Below are 22,355 nucleotides of genomic sequence, written 5' to 3'. Positions count from 1 at the left end.
CACCCATATGTGTCCTTGCTCTCCGAGATACCTTCCGTCCTGCCGAAGCAGAGTCATGTGTTTTAGATTATGTATCTTCCCCATTTAATCCAGGTGGTTCTGCTTTTTCTTCCTCCACAGCATCTTAAACATAATGGGTATTCAACCTATGGCAGTGGAATGGAATCCAAAGGAAACTGAACAAATATTAAAATGAAAATTTAAGTAAATTATTTTCTCTATTTAAAAATTTTTTGTTAATTCTTAAATTGATAATGGTGAACGCCTCTCCTATTAACTAGAATAGCTATTTTACTTCTTCCCGTGAAACAACAGAATGTAGAGAAAAGAGTAAAAAACTGAGTATGAGTTGTTGCTAGGAAAATATGATCTCTTGAGTAAGTGGATCTTTGAGAGACAATACGGAAAAGAAGAAAGTTCGCTTGACTACTTCAGCACAGACAACATAGCAATGACTTAAGGAAGGTGGAGATTTACTTCCCCTCACAAATATTGGGTGGGCCGGGAGTTGGCAGCTCTGCTCCTGGATTCTATGTTTTGTTACTTTGCCATCGGCTGAAGTGTCTTGTCCTCATCAGCATGGCTGGAACTGGTTGACTACCACGACATTGGCGTTCTGGTGTGTGGAGGACAACCAGTTTCCTTTTAAGGATATGACCTTGAAGTGGCATACGTCATTCCCATCATGTCTCCCTACATCCCATTGTCACGTGGGCACACCTAAGCTGGGAAAAGTATTATCTAGTTGGGCCTTTGGATCCAGCCAAAACGCAAGGAGTTCTAATCTCTGAAAGGAAGAAGAGATAAATTGACATCACTGCTAAAGTCAGGATTTTGTTTACACATCAAGGACTCAAGTCAATAGAAGAATTTATCTGTGAACCTCCCATTCATTCAAAGCACTGGGCATACAGGCATCAGCAAAGCATAGTCCTTGCACTTGAAGAGCCCACAGTCCAGGAGAGGAGACAGGCCCATACGCAGGCAATTTTAAAGCAAGGCAGAAGTGCAGAAAGACAAGTACTGCGTGATTCCACATACAGGAGGTATCTAAAATCATCAGATTCATACAATCAAAGGCCAGGGCGGTGGTAACCAGGGGAGGGAGAAGTGAGTTAGCAGCAGGTGTCAAGTTTCAATTGAGTAAGATGAATTAGCTCTGATCTGCAGTACAGCATTGTGCTTGGTTGTACACTACAGTCGTTGAGAGGACAGAGCTCGTGTTAAATGTTCTTACCACAGTACGATAAAAATAAGTAAGAAATCAGGTACTGTGAGGTTAAGGGGCAGGGAGGGCTCCTCTGTAGCCAGTCAGGGGAAGGCAGCTAGGTGAGAAGCGGGAGCGTGTTGTGGAGGAGGTGGGCAGTGTAGGTGCCACAGCCCGGCAGGTGAGGTAGGAACCTGCCCACAGAGGAGCTCTGTGTCCTCTTCAGGGCCTCTCGGGGGACTCTGCGCATTTGAGAACCATTTCTTTGAGATCCAGGACTTCAGCATCTCTGGCCCCTGGCAGTACAAGCAGGAGGAACCCGCAATCCCTGTTAGTACGAGTACCGCCAGTTGAACATGGCTGCTAGGGAGAGCCGTTAGGGCCTCCGCGTGTCAGCTCCGTATTTTATTTTATTTTTATTTATTTATTTATTTATTTAATTTATTTTTAAAGATTATTTATTTATTCGACAGAGAGAGAGACAGCCAGCGAGAGAGGGAACACAGCAGGAGAGTGGGAGAGGAAGAAGCAGGCTCCCAGTGGAGGAGCCTGATGTGGGGCTCGATCCCATAAACGCCTGGATCACGCCCTGAGCCAAAGGCAGATGCTTAAGGACTAAGCCACCCAGGCGCCCCTCAGCTCCGTATTTTAAAACCATCACTCCGGTGGCTGAACAGAGCTAAGACTGGGGCAAGGAGCCTAGTGTGAGGTCGTTGGGAGTTGTCCAGGGTGACGCTGCTCTGAGTGGGGCTGCAGACCTCTGCTGGTGCTTAGCCATGGGGCAGTGTGAGAGGCACTGGGCTAGGGGCGGGGGGTGGAGCTGGTAGGGGTGGTGGTGGGGAGATGTGAGGCCAGAAGGGGGGCAGTTGGGGTGAAGGGCTGAGAAGTCAGGACCAGTGCCCAGCTAGGGCTGAGGTGGGGTGGGACTCGCAGGTTTGCAGGGAGCAAGATGATGTCAGGTTTCTATCCATGAAGTCTGAGGTGGAGGTGTCAGGTGCTGGAGGCTGGATATTTGTTTTCTTGAAACTCAGGAGAGCAGTTTGACCAGAAGCTGGTGGATTTGGAATCGGGGACATAGACAGGTAGGGGCTGAAAGCTTGAAGGTGCTTCTCCCAGGAGAGCAGTGGGGCCCTGGGGAAAACCAGGGTTTGGGGACTGCGCAGAGCGGGAGCAGCACTCTGGGGATGGAGGAGGAGTGTGTGAGACAGATAAGGTGCATTGTCTGATGTTGGGGAACCTGAAGGAATAGCCTTTCAAACAGTGATCAGTACTGTCCTGTTCCCAAGACTGGACTTGGAAGAGAGGGTCTCAAAAATGTCCATTTCACTGGGCCATCTGGTGGGGACTCCTGTCTGTGCACTTACTTCAGAAGGTATCCCCAGGCAGAGCACTTTGCTGTTGCTGGTGCTGTTGTTACTGTTATTTTTATTCTTAATTGTGGTTAAAAAAAAAAAAAAACATGTAAAATTTGCCCCCAACCATTTTTAAGTACAGGTACGGTGAAGAACGTTCACATTGTGTAACCAGTTTCTAGAACTTCTTGTCTTCCCAACTGAAACTGGATCCATACCCACTACACAGCAACTCTGCATTTCCCTTTCCCTCAGCCCTTGGCAACCACCCTTCTACTTTGTCTCTATGAATCTGACTACTCTACATACCTCATGGAAGTGGCATCACATAGTCTTTGTCTTTTTTTTGGACTGGCTTATTCTACTTAGTGTAATGGCCTCAAGGTTCATCCGTGTTGTAGCACGTGACAGGGTTTCCTTCCTTTTTATGGCCGAGTGTTTATTATTCTTCCTTTGACAGCCTTGGTCCACCATGACGGACAGCAGGATGGGTGCCACTTTCTGGGATGCTCCTTTGGTATCCCACATGAGCTCCCCTGCAGTGCCCTTTCTCCTCCGGGGCATCTGTTCTGCTTTCAGAATCCAAAGGGAGGCAAGACCTGCTCTGTACTTCTCTTTGGCGCCTCATGGAATGCCACACGTGGACAATATTAGAAACTGCATTTTTCACTGATACATTTTTCTCAGCTTTTAAAGCTTAGAAAGCAGGTCCATTTCACTCAAGTATTCACCTTTTCTAGCAGTTTCTTTTATGCTTCTATTTTCAGTTTGCTTATACTTAATTTGTATTGTCCTTTCTGTTTACAATTTGCACCTTAAACGTGTTTAGTAGCTGTCTTAGATTGCCACTAGGTGGCAATATTGGTTTTACGTTTAGAGACACGTAATTAAGCAACATCATTAAGCAAACCCTTCTTTTCCAGCATTTAATTTCTGTGATAATAAATGGAGTCTAGACGAAAGCAATAAGGAAACTTCCCTTTAATTATAAGATAGTCTATTTTTCTTATTCTGAAATTCTTTCCTAGGATGGAAGCCAACTGTGAATACTGAGGTAGTTACGACAAAACTGTAATACTTGGATTTAATTTGCTCGTAAGATCCAGCCTTTTGGTAGTTGAAATGGCCACAACGATTTTAGAGTCTGCAACTGTACTTGATACTGGTTAATTTTTTTCTCTTTATAGAGGTTTTTTTTTTTTTTTTTAAATGCTACACATATGATTAGGTTTCAAAGATCCAAAGATAATTGACAGCTAATACAGGGTCTGCAGACAATCCTTGGGGCAGTATTGGGATACCCTGACCTAGAACTACATGAAAATAGAGCAATAAGGTTAACTTCAGAGAATTAAATGCTGAGATGCACCAAACATGGGGGTGGGGCAAAGTCTTTTTAAGAGGCAGGGACGGCTTCCTACTTAAAATTTAACTGGAACTTAATAAATTGACCTATTCTTGAGAAAGAATTGACAACTCATTCATCAGCCACGGAAGAGACCCTAAGGCAGAAGTTGTCAGGGCATCCCTAGCACTGTGATGGGGTGGGGAGCATGCTGGCTCCTTCAGGGAGGGGACAGTCCCATGGTTTCGCTGGGGTGTGCTCTAATTGAATAGGATGTCTGGGGTGCTCGTGTCACTTGGGACCTGAACCATGAAGCGTTCAGGTTGCAATTTGGGTTTTCCCCGTAGATTTGCCCACCATGAGCATTCACAAAAGTTGCTTGCCAAGGGAGGAATCAACAGTAAGTTTTATCATTTGAATATTTATCTGATAGCCCAAAATATCTATTCCTCCCACAGGACCAGATGTCTAGAACTGCTGTTTGTTTATTCATTACCCTCGTCAGGTTGCACTTGACTACAAAATCTGCCAAAAATTAAGGTGCAAAAATTTAATGGTTTCTGTGATTACGCATCTGCTACTCGCTGTTCTCTTTGCTTTGGCAAGTCGTTACCTCTGCCTGTTTTGCCTCAGAGTGTTAAATGCGGTCTTACTAACAACACAAACATTTTTCATCCTTCTAAATGCACATATGAAAGCAGGAGCCTAAACTAACTCTCCGTCTGAAACTTAGGACTGTACGGGGAGTTGTGGCTGGAGAAGTGACACCCTTTCCCTTGTTTCTAAAATAATTTGGGTCATTGGGAGTTGTCAGGCCCAGCTCCAGTTTTGAAGCTTACGAGGCAGCTTATAACGGCTCTGTAGTTGGTAGTTGTATGTGTCTTCGAATCAGTCAGCCAGCAGACTTTACCAAGTGCTCTTCTACGTGCAGAGTACCATTCTTGGCTGCGTGGACCAAAGGGTGAGAAAGGTCCTCTAGCTCTTTGTTTTTTTTTTTTTTTTTTTAAAGATTTTATTTATTTATTTGACAGAGATAGAGACAGCCAGCGAGAGAGGGAACACAAGCAGGGGGAGTGGGAGAGGAAGAAGCAGGCTCATAGCAGAGGAGCCTGATGTGGGGCTCGATCCCGTAACGCCGGGATCACGCCCTGAGCCGAAGGCAGGCGCTTAACCGCAGTGCCACCCAGGCGCCCCGGTCCTCTAGCTCTTTGAATTACTTAGGAGGTAGATGGTAACTGCTTCCTCATAGAAATGACTATATCATTAGGTAGGTATTAGACGTCCGAGATAAGCATCTTAAAATATTTATCTAACAAATATTAACTGGACATGTGTGGTTATACTAAGTACTTACGAATTAAAAGGACAACTCTAGGCAATACACAGGGCCCTTTAGAACGACGGTGCATATCTGAAACCATCGAGGAATTGGGGCAATATGTAAAAAGCACACAGTAACAGAGCGCCCAGTGCACATGTAAATAAAGCCTGAGAGGGTAAAGAAACAAGACTTGTCAAATCAGTTAAGAAAGATAGGAAAATGAGCTGGAGGGGTGTCAGTTGAGAACATGGAAACCGAAACTGGGAGACAAAGCCAAGTCGTCAGGAAGGCTTACTTTTAGGACACCAGGTGGCATCTGGGATTTTGGGAGCAGTTTGGGTGATGAGTAAGGATGTGCTCACAGTGGGCTCAGCACTGGTCTTTTTAGATCAGAACGGATGGAAAGTAAAGTCAGTGGGTGGGGGATGCGGTTGATGAGTATGGGGCCCCTAAATGCAAATCTGTAGGTAGGAGAACACGGATTTTGAAGAAGTGCTATTTTTCTCCCCCTCCGTCTTTTTTCTCCCTGCGTTACAGAGGGAGGGGTAATGCGGAGTTACAAAGACCGGCTATTTAAAGAGGTGCACACACAAAAAGCCGCCTGGAGGTGAGGCTGACAGAAACCCGTAAGGAGAGTTCATGCAACAGTGTCTTAATGAATGAGGCACTTGAGTGTGTGTTGTTCCAAATGCCGACTACGTGCAGAGATCTGTGTGTCCGTTATGATTTGACTTCTGTTTTTTGAACCTACGAAAATTCCTTCTTGAATGGATGTTTGCATGAAAATACTTGTATGTAGATTTTTTGTTACACGAGCTAGGAGCAAACGGCTTGGCTTCTGGTGAAGACACTATCGGATTTTCTCGTCCTTATGTTGTTGACAGAGAGGCCGTCCTCCGAGTGTCGCCTTCTCCCTTTTGGGACCTGGGATCCAGTGACCCAGGGGAACTGAGATGGTGATCATTTTTCCTGTGGCTTCAGAAGTATTTGGTATTAACCCTTGCCTAAAGTTACAGAAACCAGTATTGTTCTCCAAAGGAATTTCAAAATAAGATGAAGTTGGAAATAATAAAGGAAAGAATATAAAGGCATCATGGTGGGGTTTTGGTAGGTTCTAGTAAAACAAAAATTCCGGCACCATTTTGAAGACTCTAAAGTGTGAGCTTCAACCATGGTACAGGGCAAGGGTCATGGTTGGTTGGGGAACCACTTCGAGTGAGGAAGTCAGCCCCTGTGGAGTGAGCGCAGTGGGGAGGGAAGGCCCGTGCTCAGTGGAGGCAGGACCCAAGACAGATATGGGCAGAAGCACAGACAAATTATGGTTTTGTTTTTAAGGCAACCTGCAAATGCAGAAAAGCAAGTTCAGAGATGGGATGTTGTTATAAGAGTTTTTTGGGGGAAGAGTGGGGGGAATATTATGGCTGTATACATTACATTTGGCAGATACTGGATTACATTTTATGCTTTGGATCAAATGGAGCTGAACTAGCTGCCTAGAAACTTCCCTGCTCTCCCCACCCCCAACTAAATAGCTTTTGAAAAGAACAGACACGTCTAATTTTATTTTCTTCTTTTGTGGTATGAACTTTATTTAAAACCTGGAAGAATTTCAACCTTAACAAATAAATGATATTTTTCCCTGTTCACAGAAAGTTCTGTAAATCACTATTTGCTTGAGGAGAGTTAGTTAGTCTACAGACTTTGGTTCATTAGTTTAAAAAAAAACAAACCTTGTTTCCATAAGATAAGTCAGAGCAAAGCCTTTCATAGATCAGTGTGAAGAAGCTTGAGAAACAAGACGGTTTTGTGTTTCCTGTTTTTAGAACTTTTTTTATTGTCAAGGAGACAGCGCGAGGCACTTCACTGAAAGGTTGGCTTGGACAGTGTGTCGCTGGCTATCACCAAAGTTCTCTTTTTAGGTGAGAGCAGTTGGATGCTTGCTTACTTACTGAAGATTCATTTTTTTGCAGTAACTGTTAGGTGTTAAGACATCACATTAATTGTTTATTAAACTGGAGACTTCATTACATTGCTGTTGAGTAAGAATTTATTCAGCCATCCATTCATTAATAAATCCTTATTGAATATTTATTCTAAGGAAGGACCTGGGCAAGATGCCCCAAGGAGAAAATAGGGCATTGAGACCCACATTGCTTCAGAGGCGGTTGCTCGGCAATCATGAGTTCACCCCACTTTGGAGAAGGCCGTGTTGTGAACATTCATCTCTTTTTGGCTGCCTAGCATTTGAACCCCTTCCCTGTCCTGGGGATCTCTATCCCGGCTGAATCTGGTGGGAGCTGGGCCTTGGCCCAGTAAGAACGTCGGAGGCCAGACGCCGGGTCTCCCCAGGTTCAGGGGAGGCAGCCTGTGATGGAGTGTGGCCAGTCCGACGTTGCTGCGCAGGACTGAGTCTGGAGCTGGGGGCCCACGGAAGCCAGTCACTTCGGAGCTCACTCTTTTGGTAGTGATGTCCGTACCCAGTGCCTAGAGGTGTACAGGGGGATCGGTTCAGGGCCAGCACATGCAGCTGTGCAGAGGGGGCAAGTGCTCCTTGGGGACAGGGTGCTTGTGGTGGGTGCTGCCCAGCACCTGGTCTCTTCCGGGTGAGTGACGGTGCCCGCCCTCCAGCAGGCTCGTTCTAGTAGGGGACACACTGCACGTTGCTGCGTGAAGCCACGGTGGCATCGCACTCTGAGAACACAGGCAAGGAAGCATCTAGCCCCGCCTGGAAAGGTCAGCGAAGACTTTGTTACAGCGTTTGAACTGAGCCTTGAACAAATAGTAGAGTTTGCCAGACTCCTGCCAAGAGCAACGGTGGGGACTCTCGTTGATGGGGGCAGTCGTTGTGGGTCTTGCTGGGTATTAGAGAAAGGGTGAATACAAGGAAAGTAAGCCAGTCCGTGAGCCAGTGTGCGAGCTTAGGTTTAGAGAGGTGGGGTTGCAGGGACTAGTGAGACATCTGATATATGGGGTCGGGGTCTGAAGCAGAGACAGAGAGTTGGAAACTATGGCATGGTTAACTTTTTTTTTTTAAGATTTTAATTATTCCGGGAGAGGGAGAGAGAGAGATAAAAAGAGAGAGAGAGAGAGAGAGAGAGAGGGATGGAGGGAGGGAGGCAGCAGGGGGAGGAGCAGAGGGAGAGGGACAAGGAGATTCCATGCTGAGCACCAAGCCCGACGTGGGGCTCGATCTCAGGACCCTGAGACCATGACCTGAGCTGAAACCAAGAGTTGGATGCTTAACTGACTGAGCCATCCAGGTGCCCCCAGAGCGAGGATTCTGATGCAAGTACCTTGGCTCCAGAAATCAGATCCTTAAACACTGAGCTGTAGTACTGCCTTTCATGAATGAATGAATGATTAGTTAAAACAGATTTATATGAGCTATAAAAATGTACTTAGTAATGCATTTCAAAGTAAATAGTTAATAAAAATAAATTTTATAAATAAGGAGGTAATAATTTTCTCTTGTTAGGAGAAGATAGTGATTAAGACACGTATCTGGAAAGAAATATATATATTTTAAATATAGGCTCAGGTTCCTGGAAGACACGTTATTACAGCAACACATGTAATCTACTGGTTCATAAGTGAATACTGGATTTTTAAAGACTAGTAAATCTGTCTGACATGGTTCCAAACAGCATATCAGACATCTTTATCATCATCCTCATAAGATATACCTCTTTCTTATGGGAGAAATTATAACAATAAACAGATGTTAGTTTTCATCGTAATTCATGTGTTGGTCCAAAAGCTCAGTTCAATGGTTAAGACCTATATAACAGTTGGAATTTGGAAATGCAGTTGAACTGGAGTCTGTCTTAAAACAGGATTCAGTGTTTCAGAGCCACCGCCTCATCCTGAAAAATGTCTTGGCTTTTGCTTTCAAATTTAGTACTTGGTCCGAATGATGAGACTGAATTAGACCATAAACACATGTACTGCTAGGTTTATACTTTGAATTAAGGTTATGGGCAAGTCACAAGCATTGGGAAATAGTCCGTTGAGAAGGGAAAAGGCCAGCAGCATGAAGTTAAATTAGTTGCATTCTTTCCAGACAGAGGTACAAAGAGTAAAGTGACCCAAAACCAAACCTGCCTAATAATTAAAGTTATTTATGATATTTAAATATTGATCTGTTTCCATCCATGTTCAAGTGTTAGCTCTTTCATTTATACTATTAATATTTCCAGATATAAAATTTTCATGGTTTTCCTTCCTTATCAAGAATGATGGGCTATCTCCATTCGCAGAGCGTTGTTAGAATGCTCAGCTGTGGAATCGAACCCCTTTGCCAAATACCGGTGATGGATTTGTGTGAGAACCAGGGAACCAATTAGAGTGTTGATTTTGAAGGTGATTGTTCTTCATAATTGTTAGTGGCTTTAAGTGTGAACATATACTTGATACAACATGTGTTCAGAGGAGGTACTGACTGCACGTTCAGTAGGCTTTCTGACCTCAAAGTGCTTGTTGGGGGACCAGTAGATGCTGATGGTGGAAGTGAAGACAGACTGGTTCAACGAGACAAAGAGTTGACATGAAAGTTTAGATTACTGTTCAACTTTTTCATTTTCTTTCCTTTTTCAGTCATTTGCCCACGGTACACCCTTCGTATTTTTAGCCCATTTATGCTTGCCTCTGTTATGGCATTATCTCATTACTGATAGAATTTTGCCTTACCTTGTAGGTTTGGAATAGTAGTATTGTTGGGTGAACAGGTGTCATTTAGATCGACAACAGACAGTGCCGTAGGCATGGGTGCCTTTACTATACCTTTTATTCCAAATGGCACTGTTGATATAACATTTTCTTATTTTCTTTCCCTTTGATATTTCATTTGAAAACTCTCTCAGTCATCCATCCTATTACATATTAAAAAACTTGCATTGCATATAAAAGTGCTGTAAGCTGGGTATGGCAGCTGTAAGGAGGTCTAAGTCTGGTGGTTGTGTTTTTTGTAACACACAAATTCTTAGAAAGAGCATTAATTATTATAATTCCAAGTAGTAAAAACTGAGGTAAGATCATTTGATAGAAAATTTTATTGTGACCTTTTAAATTATTTTACTTTAGAGGTGCTAATACATAAGAACACGTGTGCATGTGTATTCACACAGAATATATATATGTACACATGTGTATAAATACACACACATATGTGTGTATAAAAAACAAGAGTAAAAGCTCTTGGGCCTTTTTGAGGATTCGTGGATGAAAATTTATTTATAATTTAAATGACCTTCGGTTAATCAAGAATTAAGACCAAGTTTTTGAATGTCAAGGTAGGTATGTTTTTAAGAACAAGGTATCATACACCTTTGGAGACAGTTACCAACATAGCCCACTAGTTTTTGAAATGTTTCTATTTGGAGATAGGTGGGTGCAGAAAATTTGATTGCCATTTTCGTGTTCACTGTCCGAAGCAGAAACCCAGGCATATGATTTAGTAAACAAAAAGGAATGGGGATAAGGATGATTATAATTTACTAGTAATCCATAGAGTTTATTTTAGACTAGAATTTTACTCCTTTGTGCTAAGACTTTGCCTTTTTACTTTTATTGTCGTGACAGATTGTTCATAAGCCTGTCTTTGCATCCTTGCCAGGAAGGTGCCCTCACAGCCTCCCTGTGATACCTGTTGACATCACTTTTATACTTTCTGTAACCAGGAAGGATAGGACTTGTATGGAAGAAGACTTCTGAGGTGTATTCATTTTTCCTCAAGAAACTTTTAAACCTAAACAATGTTTTAACTACATTAAAGGATTTTAAAAGCATAGATGTAATACTTTGGTCATCTTGACACAAAAATTTTCATTTTTCTGGTTCCTTTCCAGTCTCTGTTCATATATGAATTTGTTTTACATATTTGGAATCCTGTCTGTTTTTCCATTTAACATAAAGACAGTTCCATGTTTACGAAGTCTTCATTATTATACTTTCAATTGCTACACAATAGGTCATTCATTTTTTTTTTTTTTAAGTAGTCTCTATGCCCATCACCCAGCGTGGAGCCCACCACAGGGCTTGAACTCACAACCCCGAGATCAAGACCTGAGCTGAGATCAAGAGTCAGATGCTTAATGGACTGAGCCACCCAGGAGCCCCTACTTATTTTCTTATAAAACCTTTTAAAGTATTTGCTGTTTTCTTTCCTAGCTAGTTCATATTAGCATGCCATAATTCTTTGAAAGCTTTATTCAACTATTAATATTAGTTTTCTTCACACATGATTTTTGTTCTTATATAATCCCTCATGAATATACATGTATCTATGTATACATATATATAATATATATATAGCCATTTCTTAAAAGTCAGTGAAAATTACTGCATAATTCATAACCAACAGCAGGAAAGCCTGGTATTATATTGAGTATACTGACTAACTGTTAATTCAGCCTTTCAGTTGGTTTTTTCCTGTCATGTCATATTGCTAGTCTGATTTAACCTTTGATTACTATTCTTGCATTTCATATTTGTACATGAAAGTTAAAATAAATACTACATAAAATAAAGAAACGAGACTTTATTTGAAAGTCAGTTCCAAAGATTTATATTGAAAACCATTCTCCTGAAATAATGAACTTATATGAACTTAAAAGCTGGTATGGAATCTACATTAGTGTAGTAATAGTTCAAATACTTAGGCACTTATTCTCAATATCTTTTGTCTGCAACAGCTATCAAGAAATTGAATAAAACACAGAATATACTAAAAGTTTGTTGGGAGGATGGTATTCAAGCATATTATTAGATCTCTGACTTAGGGCTTGTAATAACGTGAGCTAACATTCGTAGCCTTAAACATATTAATCTCTTTCTCTGTGTATATGTATGCATATTTATTTAACCACAGATGTGTCTTGTTTCTGAATCTTAGTTCCTCCTATGTTTATAAATTTTCAAAGTCTGTTATTACTATTATTGTCTGAGTACCTAAGGGTTGTATTTCTAATATTAGACCCTAAACTCTTCATTACCATGGTATTTTAGTTTTTTAAGGGCACTTAAATTTTTTTTTACATGAGATAAATTGAATATTATATACACCCTCTTGTTTAGCTGATGTGTTTCACTTTCCGTCTGCTACCTATGGTATGTATAGTGAAAGCTGTTTCTGTGCCTCTGTGTTATCCCTGACTGCTTCTGAGCTCTTCCCTTCTGGTCACCTTCGCAAATTTCAGGTCAGCTCCTGGTATCACTGAAGACCTTTCTTGGAGTCTTTAGCACTGTTCCATGCGTAGGTGATAAAGAGGTTATGTGGAGTCAGCCAACATCTCTCATTTCTAGCAGCTCCTGAGGAGAAGAAAAAAGAGAGTAGAGTAAAATGTCAGGTTTCTGAAAATACCTGCCTTTAAAAATTGGGTCTTTTTTTTTTTTTTAAATCGGAGTGATCATATTGTATTTTTATTTATTTCTCCTCTTTAATAATGTTTCTTTAGGAACTCCCCAGAGTCCTTCTTCTTCACCAGCTGTCTAAGCAGGAAGGTGCATGGACCATACTTCCATTGTTACCACAGTATGTTTAACTTGAAATGTGTGAATTTTGACATTTCTACCTGAACATTCCAATGCTCCCTACTTTTCTTACTGAAAGTCAATAAGTAAAGTAAATTTGAACTCTATTTTTTAAGACTACTACATTACCCAGATTTCTTGATTCTTTTAATCATGGATGGCTTCTGTTTTTAAATATGTTGTTTTCTTAAAAGCTAAAATGTTGATAGATTTGATATTTATATTTGAAAATTATCTACCTTCTGGACTGGTGTTGTTATGGAGAGAATTAACTTTAAGAACTCTAGCTGTTTTATAAACCATTAGTATCTGGCTTTCCAATAAGCTGAAACTATACATTGAAGAAAAATGTAGGGGAAAAAAATCTAGATTTCTTGCCATTTTGTATGTCTTTCATCCATTTCTTGCTTATTAGTTTTAAACCTTACCATAAACTCATTTTATAGAAGTGATTACTATAACCTATTTCTCTTTGTCAGCTTTTCTGTAACATATAGCAGAAATTCATCGTGGATTTTCTTCTGTGAAGAGGAGACAAGAATACAAATTCCAGAACTCTTAGAAACACTCAGAAGATATGACCCATCAAAGGTGAATGTAATTTTAGTACCAGTATTTATCTATTGGGGGAAATGCTTAAAAGAAGATTTAATTTTGATTAAGAGGTTTTCCAAAGTAATAAAAACACTTAATTTAAAATTAAAAAGAATGAAGTAATAGTTGAATATCTAGAAGCAATGTTAAAACAATTCTTTTTGAGGTTTTGTAGCTTTGGAGGGATAGAACTTATAATGGACCATTTTTAAATGGCAAAATCTATTTATATGTGTTAGCAGTTTCAGAGAGTTAAAAAGCTATAACCCAGAGTTAAGAAATAAGTTTAAATTGCTTATTTCTCCTTGTCAACAATGACCACATATTATTTTAGATGAGAAGTATTTCTTGGTTGCCAGCTGTGTATGAAGCACTGTGATAGCAGGGGCTAGGACAGGCAGACAAGGATCTTGATGACGTGGGTGATATAGACTGACAGGAGAAAACAGACCATTAAGGAAACAATGAAAAGTGAGAGATCTTATACTCAGGGAAATACAGGGTGCTGTCAGAAGCACATAGCAGGGCATCAAACCTAATCCCCGAGGGTCAGGACAGGAGGTGACCTTTAATCTGCATCCTGTAGGATGAGTAAGAGTTAATAGGAGAGAAAGAGTGTTTTAAGCAGAGGGAACAAAATTTGAGAAGGTCTGGAGGTAAGAAGGGGTGCATCTCATGTTAGAAGTCCAATGCTAAAAAAAAAAAAAAAAAAGTCCAATGCTACTTTCTGTGTCCTACTTTTCATATTTTCAGATTATATTTTGGGCAGATATGATGTAACAGTTGGCTCTTGTTTATTTCTTAGTCTCTAGCACTGAGCAGAGTGTTTAACACTTAATACGTGGTCAGTGAGTATTTGTGAATGACTGATTAACTGTGTAATGTCAGCTTTCCTGCTGGGCTGCGTGGTGTCTCAGGAGGATGCCTTGGAGATACATCGAGAGTAATCAGGCTCTTCATTTCTCCTGGAGAAGCCTGGGTTATACCCAGATCACCATATGGAATCCTTTAAACTTAGAATAAGTGGAATTGGGCCCTTTCGGGTACCACTGGACACCTGCCCCACCTCTATTCTGGTGCCCACTCCAGAACTAAATCATATTTAATGAGAATGTGGGGAAGGAAAGGTGGCTTCTGGGTGCCGCTTTGTTTATTGTTGCAGACGAATAATGTTGGGCAACAGTGATGATTCTCGAACACTGGACAGTCTGTTACCTTAACAAAGCCGCTGGTTTCGAGGTTCTTCAAAAACCGCAGTGGTCCATTATGATTTCTCTTTTTGCTTTTGCTTTCAGGAAAGATACAGATATAATTGAATGAGAAGGTTGTTAGGTTAAAATGAAAAATCCTTCAAAGGAGAGAAGAATTATAAATGTGTCTTATCCCATCTTTTCAGATGATGCTAACCAGCATCTATGTACTTTGGCCATGTTTTGTGTAAAACATTTGTTAGGCTGTTATGTTTCCTTTTGACTTGAGAAAAACTCCCAAATCCTTTTTAGAATGTAGGAGTTTTAATCTCCTCCTAGTGTTCATTTCACCTGGAGATTATTTTTCCATTATCCATAGCTCTAATTCTTTGCAGAAGATGGTGACTCACTGTGCTTTTTAATGAAAATTGGAATGATAAATTTAAAAGTTCAAAGCAAGTTCATGAAAAGCAAGTACAGAACAGAGGTAAAATGAGATGTTTTCCCCCTCTTTTCTGAACTCAACCTTTAAAAAAAATCTAGGATGCTTTATTTCTTTTGAAACTAGCATTAGGAAATAAAGATTACATAACGTTCAAGTTAGCTCAAACCGGTATGCTTTTTTCCCCTACAATTTGAAATTTTAGAAAAAAGCAAAACTGGCTTTGATACAAATAAACTATATTAAAATAATAATTAGTGTGTTAGAGCATCAGTCTTTTTTTTTTTTTTTTGGATTCTGATGTTTTTTCCCTTCTACATCTTTCTGTCATTCTTACACAAATTTACACTGTTATACAATATTTTAAATGGAAAATTTAAATCTTTATTAAAATAATTAATCTTTGTTAAATTGCCTTTCTAGGTGATTTCTGAAAATTTCCATATCTTGCTGGAATCTTTCTTCTTTTCCTACTATATGCTTTTAATATGAATGTGCATTTGCTGAAATGTCTTGACTTTTTTTTAATAGAGGTGAAACAGAGGTTCTGGTAAAGAGTAATTCTAAGATACTAATAGAACATTGTCTGAATTGTTATTTTACAGTTTATCTTGATTATAATTGTCTTGACTGTGAAACTATTAAGAAAATTGTTAAGAAGGGTGGGGGAGTGCGTCTTTCCACTGATTCTATATAAATTTCTCCCTTATTTTATATAGTAACCCCTCCCCCCAATATTGGAAAACAATCTTATATACTGGATAATAGCTGGACACTGCCATTAGGAGTAAAAACATTGAAACATGTTCTGCATAAAATTATGTTTGCGGCAGGAAATTCTAACAGTGAAGGATTAGTAAGAAAGGTACTGAAAATCTCCTGAAGTATTTTATTTTCTTTAAACAAACTGTATTGACATGTTATGTTAAATGTGACGATTTTCGTGTCGGGTAGTGTTTAGCAGTTTGAGAAAGTCCCATGTCATTGATTTTTTTAAAAAGATCTTGAATTTCTATCTTAAGCCAAAGCCAGTTACCTTATGATTATCCCTCTTGCCCAGTGATGATTTAAAATACCTGTAAAATGTCGAGAAAATCATGGTGTAGCTCTATAACCCAAGCTCATAGTTATATCAATGGGTTGCATATGTGTTCAGTTATGACCTGTTGCTGAAGTGACCAAAACCAAGAGTCTGGGAGGTATTTGGGACACAACCACAAACAGAAGAGATAATATGGTGTCCCTCCTGCTTTTGTTTTCTGATAAGGAGCGGGCAGAGAGGTAGGGACGGTTGGATAACAGGGAAAATATGCAAAACGTTTAGCATTTAGGGTGCTTGATTTAAATTAGTTTCTCTAACGGGGTGGTTGCCATTTGAAGCTCTCCTGGACTTGCTCCATTCATTTAACAAAAGCTAGTGAACACTTATTACATGTTAGGTCTTCTGGTGGGGATACAGCGGTGAGCAGAATGGACGGTTTCCCTGCCAAGGAGGGGGGTATTCTTGTGGCCGGGGAGATAGGCAAGGAGCAAAAATGCAAACAATGTGTCCGATGGTAGTAAGAGCTACGGAGAACAAGAAAGCAGAATGAGAGGGATAAGGGATAGATTGGGGGTGGGCTTACTATTCTGTATAGAGTATCCGGTCACTTTTGAGCAGAGTATGAAGGAACCAAGGGAGCGAGCCATATGCTCCCTGCTCCTGTACCAAACTCCCTACTGCATACCCTCCACTTATCTGATCGCAACCTCAAATTCAACATATGCAAAACTGAATTCTTAATGCCTCTCCCATCTTCATTCAGTCTTTCTCATCTCAGAAGTGGCATCATGGTCTATCCAGTGGCTCATATAAAAAAACCTAGGACTCATGATTTATTCCTCTTTTTCCCAGGAGCCTATGTTGGCATATCCCATTGAGACTACCTCCAAAATACATCTTCTTCCATCCTTTCTCCATATTTAATACTGCCACTCTGGTCCACCCTACCATCATCTCTTGCCTTGACAATTTAATTAGAGTCTCCTTGCTGGTCTCTTGGTTTCTACTCTTGCCATCCTAATAATCTAGCCTCTTGGTAATTCAGATCATACCACTCACCTCTTCAAACCCCCCCCCTGGTTTCCCACTGGGGTAAGATAATTTCGCTAGATTTTAGGTTGGCAGTGATTTTCTTCTATCACCGTAAGGATGTTGTTCCGTTGTCTTTTACATTCTGTTGTTTCCATTGAAAATTCAACTGTATGTCTTGTTTTAGTTCCTTTAAAAGAAATGTGCACACCCGTCTCCCCTCAAGTTACTTTTAAGATTTTCTCTAACTTTGGTCTTTTCAACCAACATATGCCTCTGTGTGGTTTCCTCTATACTTTATTGGTGTTTATACAGCTTCTTGAATCTATGGCTTGATGACTTTTGTTAGTTTTAGAAGATTCTAAGCCTCTATTTCTTCAAATGTTGATTCCATTCCATTCTGTTTCTCCTATTCTGGCTTTCCAATTTCATGTGTTTTAGACCTTCTCACTGTTTCTTATATTGCTTTTATTCTCTTTTCTGTATTTTCTTCCTTTTGTTTTCTTTTTTGTGCATCAAACTGAATATATTTTACTGACTTACTACTTTCCAGGTCACTAATCCTTCCTTCTCTTGTGTTTCCTAACTTGGATTCCTAACTTCGATTATTGCATTGATCAGTTTTAGAATTTCCATCTGACTTTTGTTTATTATTCTAGCTCTTTGGCAAAATTCTTCATCTTTCCATCTATTTCCTTAAATATATGAATAATACTTATTTTTTTTTTTGATAACTGCGGTTATCTGTGCATCTCTATTTCTCATTTTTCTCTTTGTTTTTGTCCTGGTGCTGTTTCTTGGCATGCCTGGTAATTTTTCACTAAATGCCAGATATTTTATGTGAAAAATCAAAGAGGCTGTGGATGATATCCCTACGTACAGGAGGATTTAATATTCTTCCGAGTTTTAGACCTTGTTTGGGTACGTCTGTTTACAGACTGCCCTTACTTCTAGACCTCTTTCTTCCAGCACACCTTGCACCTGGGCCTTGGGCTCCCCAGCACCCCTGCTGAAGCCTTTGTCAGCAATTAGGCTCTCTACTGCTGCTTTCCACTTGGTTCTTGGTTCTTGTCTTTTCTTTTTTCTTTTTCTTTTTTCTAGCCTAGGACTTGAAGGGAAATCACATGAAGAATTTGGGGCTCACTTTTCTGGATCCTCTTAAATCTCTACTTCCTTGGCAGCCTCCAGCTCCAACCCCTCTCTCAGTGCAGCAAGGCTGCAGTGTCCCAACTGCTGCCTTCTGTTCTGTACCATTCTCTGCTATAGGAACCAGCAAATTCCTTGAGGGTAAAAGGAGGTGACTGCGGGATGGGCTTCCCTTCTCTCTTGGATATTTGCCCTCATCTACTATCTGTCTTTGTATTCTGATGCCCTCAATTATTTGGTTTAAGTATTTCCAGCAGCATTCATACTTGTTCTCAGTGGGGAGCAGGTCTGAACCAGACTATTCTGTTGTGGCCGGAAGTGAAAGTGTTCCACTGCCCTTGGAGTAAAGTCTGCGTTGCTTCCCACTGGCGTCTGAAATCCACCCTGGGCTGTCTGCTGCCTGTCTCTTTCATACCATTTCGCCCTATCCAGTATATTCTAGCACACTGGACTTCCCTTTTCATTGTAAGTATCAAGCTTGTTCTCACCTTGGGACTTTGTAGTAACTGCCTTGATGGCTCTTCCTGGGGTTTGTGCATAGGGGGCCCCTTGGTATTATTTACTCCCAGTTCCGTTGTTAGCTCCTGAGAGGTTTCTCTCTCCTTCCAGGGAAGTCCCCAGGCACTTTGTTTTATTTTCATCCTAGCGCATTGCAGTCACCTGATCTGACCCTACTTTACCTACTTATATTCTGTTTCCCCACTATTGTGTAAGCTGTGTTCCCACCTGGTGTGGAATAAATGTCAAATGTTAATTGATAACAATAATAAATGTTAATCGAGTGAATGAATAAATGAATAAAATAGGCACTAATTCTGGAAGGAATTTTTCAGATTCTTCTTTGCAAACCTCAGTAGGGCATAAAGGAGCGCTGTTTTCTTTGCCTTAATAGTATTTTGATATGGAATTTTCTGTAGAAAACCACTTTCATATGTTTATGGCATAATGATGACTAACATTTTGTTCATCCTGTTGATATACTAAATTACTCTCTTTGTAAAGATTATGCCATGTTCATTATCATAGAGCATTAAATATGTTTTTGTTAAAATTCTTCAGAAAGTAATAATGTATGCTAATTCTCTATCACCCAGAATACTTAATTAACTAGAATTAATGATATGACTTTTTTTTGGTCTTGTATGAAATGGCTTTTTAAGAAAATGACATTTTATTTATTTATTTTTAATTTTTATTTTTTGGATGTACATTCAAAATTTTATTTTTATTTATTTTATTTAAATTCAATTAATTAACATATAGCATATTATTAGTTTCAGAGGTAGAGGTCAGTGATTCATCAGGCTTATATAACACCCAGTGCTCATTGTATCACGTTCCCTCCTTAATGCCCACACTCAGTTACCCCATCCCTCCACCCTCCTCCCCTCCAGCAACCCTCAGTTTGTTTCCTGTAGTTAAGAGTCTCTTATGGTTTGTCTCCCTCTCTGATTTTGTCTTGTTTTATTTTTCTCTTCCTCCCACTTTGATCCTTTGTTGTGTTTCTTAAATTCCACACATGAATGAGATCATATAATTGTGTTTCTCTCATTGACTTATTTCGCTTAGCATAATACCCTTTAGTTCCATCCAGGTTGCTGCAAATGGTAAGATTTCATTTTCTTGATGGCTGAGTAATATTCTGTTGTATATGTATATACCACATCTTTATAAGAGAATGACATTTTATATCTTTATTTAACAGGAATGGTTTTTAGGAAAAGCATTACATGATGAAGAATCTACAATAATTCACCATTATGCCTTTTCTGAAAATCCTACGATTTTTAAATATCCAGACTTTGCTGCTGGCTGGGCCCTTAGTATTCCACTTGTAAACAAGTAAGAATTTATTAGACTTTGTGTGTGTGTGTGTGTGTGTGTGTGAGAAGATCGACTTTTATTTCACTGAGTACTGTAATTGATAGATCTTGGGTGAGTTTTGCAGTGGGAGGCAGCGTGTGGTGGAGTGGGAAGACCTGGAGCAGGAGCTGATCGATACCTGAGGGTCTTGCTCTATCACGTACTGGTCCCCTCAGACTGATTACTCATCGATACCTGAGGGTCTTGCTCTATCACGTACTGGTCCCCTCAGACTGATTACTCATCTGTTCTCTATTTCCTCTTTCTAAGTTGAATAATAAATTGTGAGCCCAAGGGAGGGCACATAAGTGCATTGAGAACTCTACTTCCACAAGTGTTATTACTATTATTAATGGATCTAGTTAACTATAGGTATGACTTTGGTCATCAGTAAGAAAACAAATCTGTAACATGCCCAGGGGTGGGAGTTGATGGCAAATTATGTACATGGGTACACACGTTTAAACAGGGGGGACAGTTATCAGAGGCTCTGTAGATATTCGTACCTAGCTATTTGTGCATATAATTGCAATCATGCTTTTTTCAATGTGAAAAGTAAAGATAATTAAGTCGTATTTCAGGAGAAATATGATTGTTGACAGGCTCTTAATTCGAATGCCTCAGATTAATTATGATGTGTTTTTGTTCTTTAGGGAATGGCAAGTTGATAAAGCAGTTGAGGCCTTTGTATCCTCAAAGATGGAAGGGTGTCTGTTATTTCTTACACCAAGTGTGCTGTTTCTGGGGTTTTGAGTCTTGGAAAACTTTTTAGCCCATTGTAGACATATAAGGTAGTAGTACCTTGTCATTTGTGGCTGGCCAGCCCTTACTGACAACTCATTTGACATTCGAAAGTTTTTACAGCGTAAGACCTTCTTTCCCAATGTGGAATCCGAAAAGGACAATAACAGCTCCTCCATGTTGTATAGCCTTCCTTCCTACAAGACAGCAGCTACGTGAGGTGGGCTCCATTAGGTTGATGTGCTGTGGAAAATCTGTTTTGGGAACTGAGTTATATGGAGGAGGAGACAGTGAGACAATGCGTGGTGGTCCATTCGGCTTGAGAGATCATGATAGAGGAGGGGTCATTTGGAGGCTGCAGCTGAGACAGTAGCTTCCTGAGGTAGCAGCTTCCTGATAGTGGCAGAGGCCACAACTCCTCGGCTACCCATTTCTGTAGTATCAATCTGGAGGTTGTTCTTATAATCTCAGCCTAGAGTCTCTTTATTCAGACTTTCCAGTAATTCTGTGAGCCATCTATATGCATTTGTAAGTGTAACTTTGTGCTTAAACTGGCCAGAGTGGATTCTATTATTTCCAACTACAGCGTTTGACCCATGGGCCCGTCCTGAGAATACCGGGCAAGGATACCCTGCCCCCAGCCTGTGCCAGGCATGCCTAGGAGGCCCACACATTTTCCCTGCACTGTTCTTGGAAAGGTTGGGCAGGAGGGGAAGGGGAACGAGAAGAGAAAGTTGTCATTCCTTCCTCACCCTGCACTGCCTGGCTCTACTCTCTGCAGGAATGAGGGAAGGATAATTTTGTTTCAGCAGTCCTGGGTCATCTTTATTCTCAAATGAATTAAGCTTGGGGTTTGCTGTGGCTTGAGGACCGGGAGCCCCCAGGACACTCTTTTCCCACTGTGTCCAGCAGCCTGGTGTTTGGGCCCAGTTTGGCTACCTGTGTTCAGTCTGGACTCTCCAGAGCCGTGAGCAGCATATTCCAGCCCTGGAGCTTTTCCTTGTGCCTTCCAGATTCTTCTCCCCCATGGTAGCCTTCCTCCCCGCTGTCCTCACTCTCTGTACTTAGCTTCCTAGACTGGAATTATACGGACTGACCCTCTACAGAAGTTCCTGTGGCTGTGACTTTTCTGACTTGTGGGTTAGAAGCTCTTTCTCAGTCTGTCTCCTGTCTACTGGAGAACCAAGTCCCTTGAAAGAGGGACAAGTACAGCTATAACTGTTCCATGCAGTGCTCTGAGCACAGATGCCACCTTCTTCCCTCAAGGCTAAAGAGAAACCCACGGACCTGCAAAGACCCTATACAGCAACCCTGGGATATAACCATCTCTCTGAAGCCAGTATGACCCCCTTCTCCATCCTGCCCTTCCAATCCAGGAGGCCACGCATCCAGCAGACAAATCCTGTAGTTTAGCGAGTATCACTTCTTTCCATCCCCCATCAAGCAAGGACCTTGGAGGCCCCTTGATGCTGGATGCATTCACCTTTTACTGAGTTTGGTATAATAATTATTGCTTTCCTTTTGACTTACTTTTAAACCAGGTGGATAGAAGTAAT

The 22,355-nt window shown here is 40.7% G+C and overlaps 1 protein-coding gene across 1 annotated transcript in view; it reads left to right on the top strand.

Annotated features, from left to right (window-relative positions):
- The window catches only part of B3GLCT (beta 3-glucosyltransferase), a 119,831-nt gene that overhangs the window by 30,787 nt on the left and 66,689 nt on the right, over positions 1-22,355 (top strand). Inside the window, exons 5-7 of the mRNA XM_045797008.2 lie at positions 12,677-12,753; positions 13,232-13,343; positions 19,901-20,037. Of these exons, the coding sequence (XP_045652964.1) occupies positions 12,677-12,753; positions 13,232-13,343; positions 19,901-20,037 (326 nt within the window). The remainder of the gene's footprint in view (positions 1-12,676; positions 12,754-13,231; positions 13,344-19,900; positions 20,038-22,355) is intronic.

This window comes from Ursus americanus, chromosome 10 (assembly GCF_024610735.1).
Source record: "Ursus americanus isolate L20-20 chromosome 10, mUrsAme1.1.p, whole genome shotgun sequence".
Lineage (NCBI taxonomy): Eukaryota > Metazoa > Chordata > Mammalia > Carnivora > Ursidae > Ursus > Ursus americanus.
The sequence above is the reverse complement of the archived record's forward strand: the minus strand, read 5'-3'. Positions and strand labels throughout refer to the sequence as shown.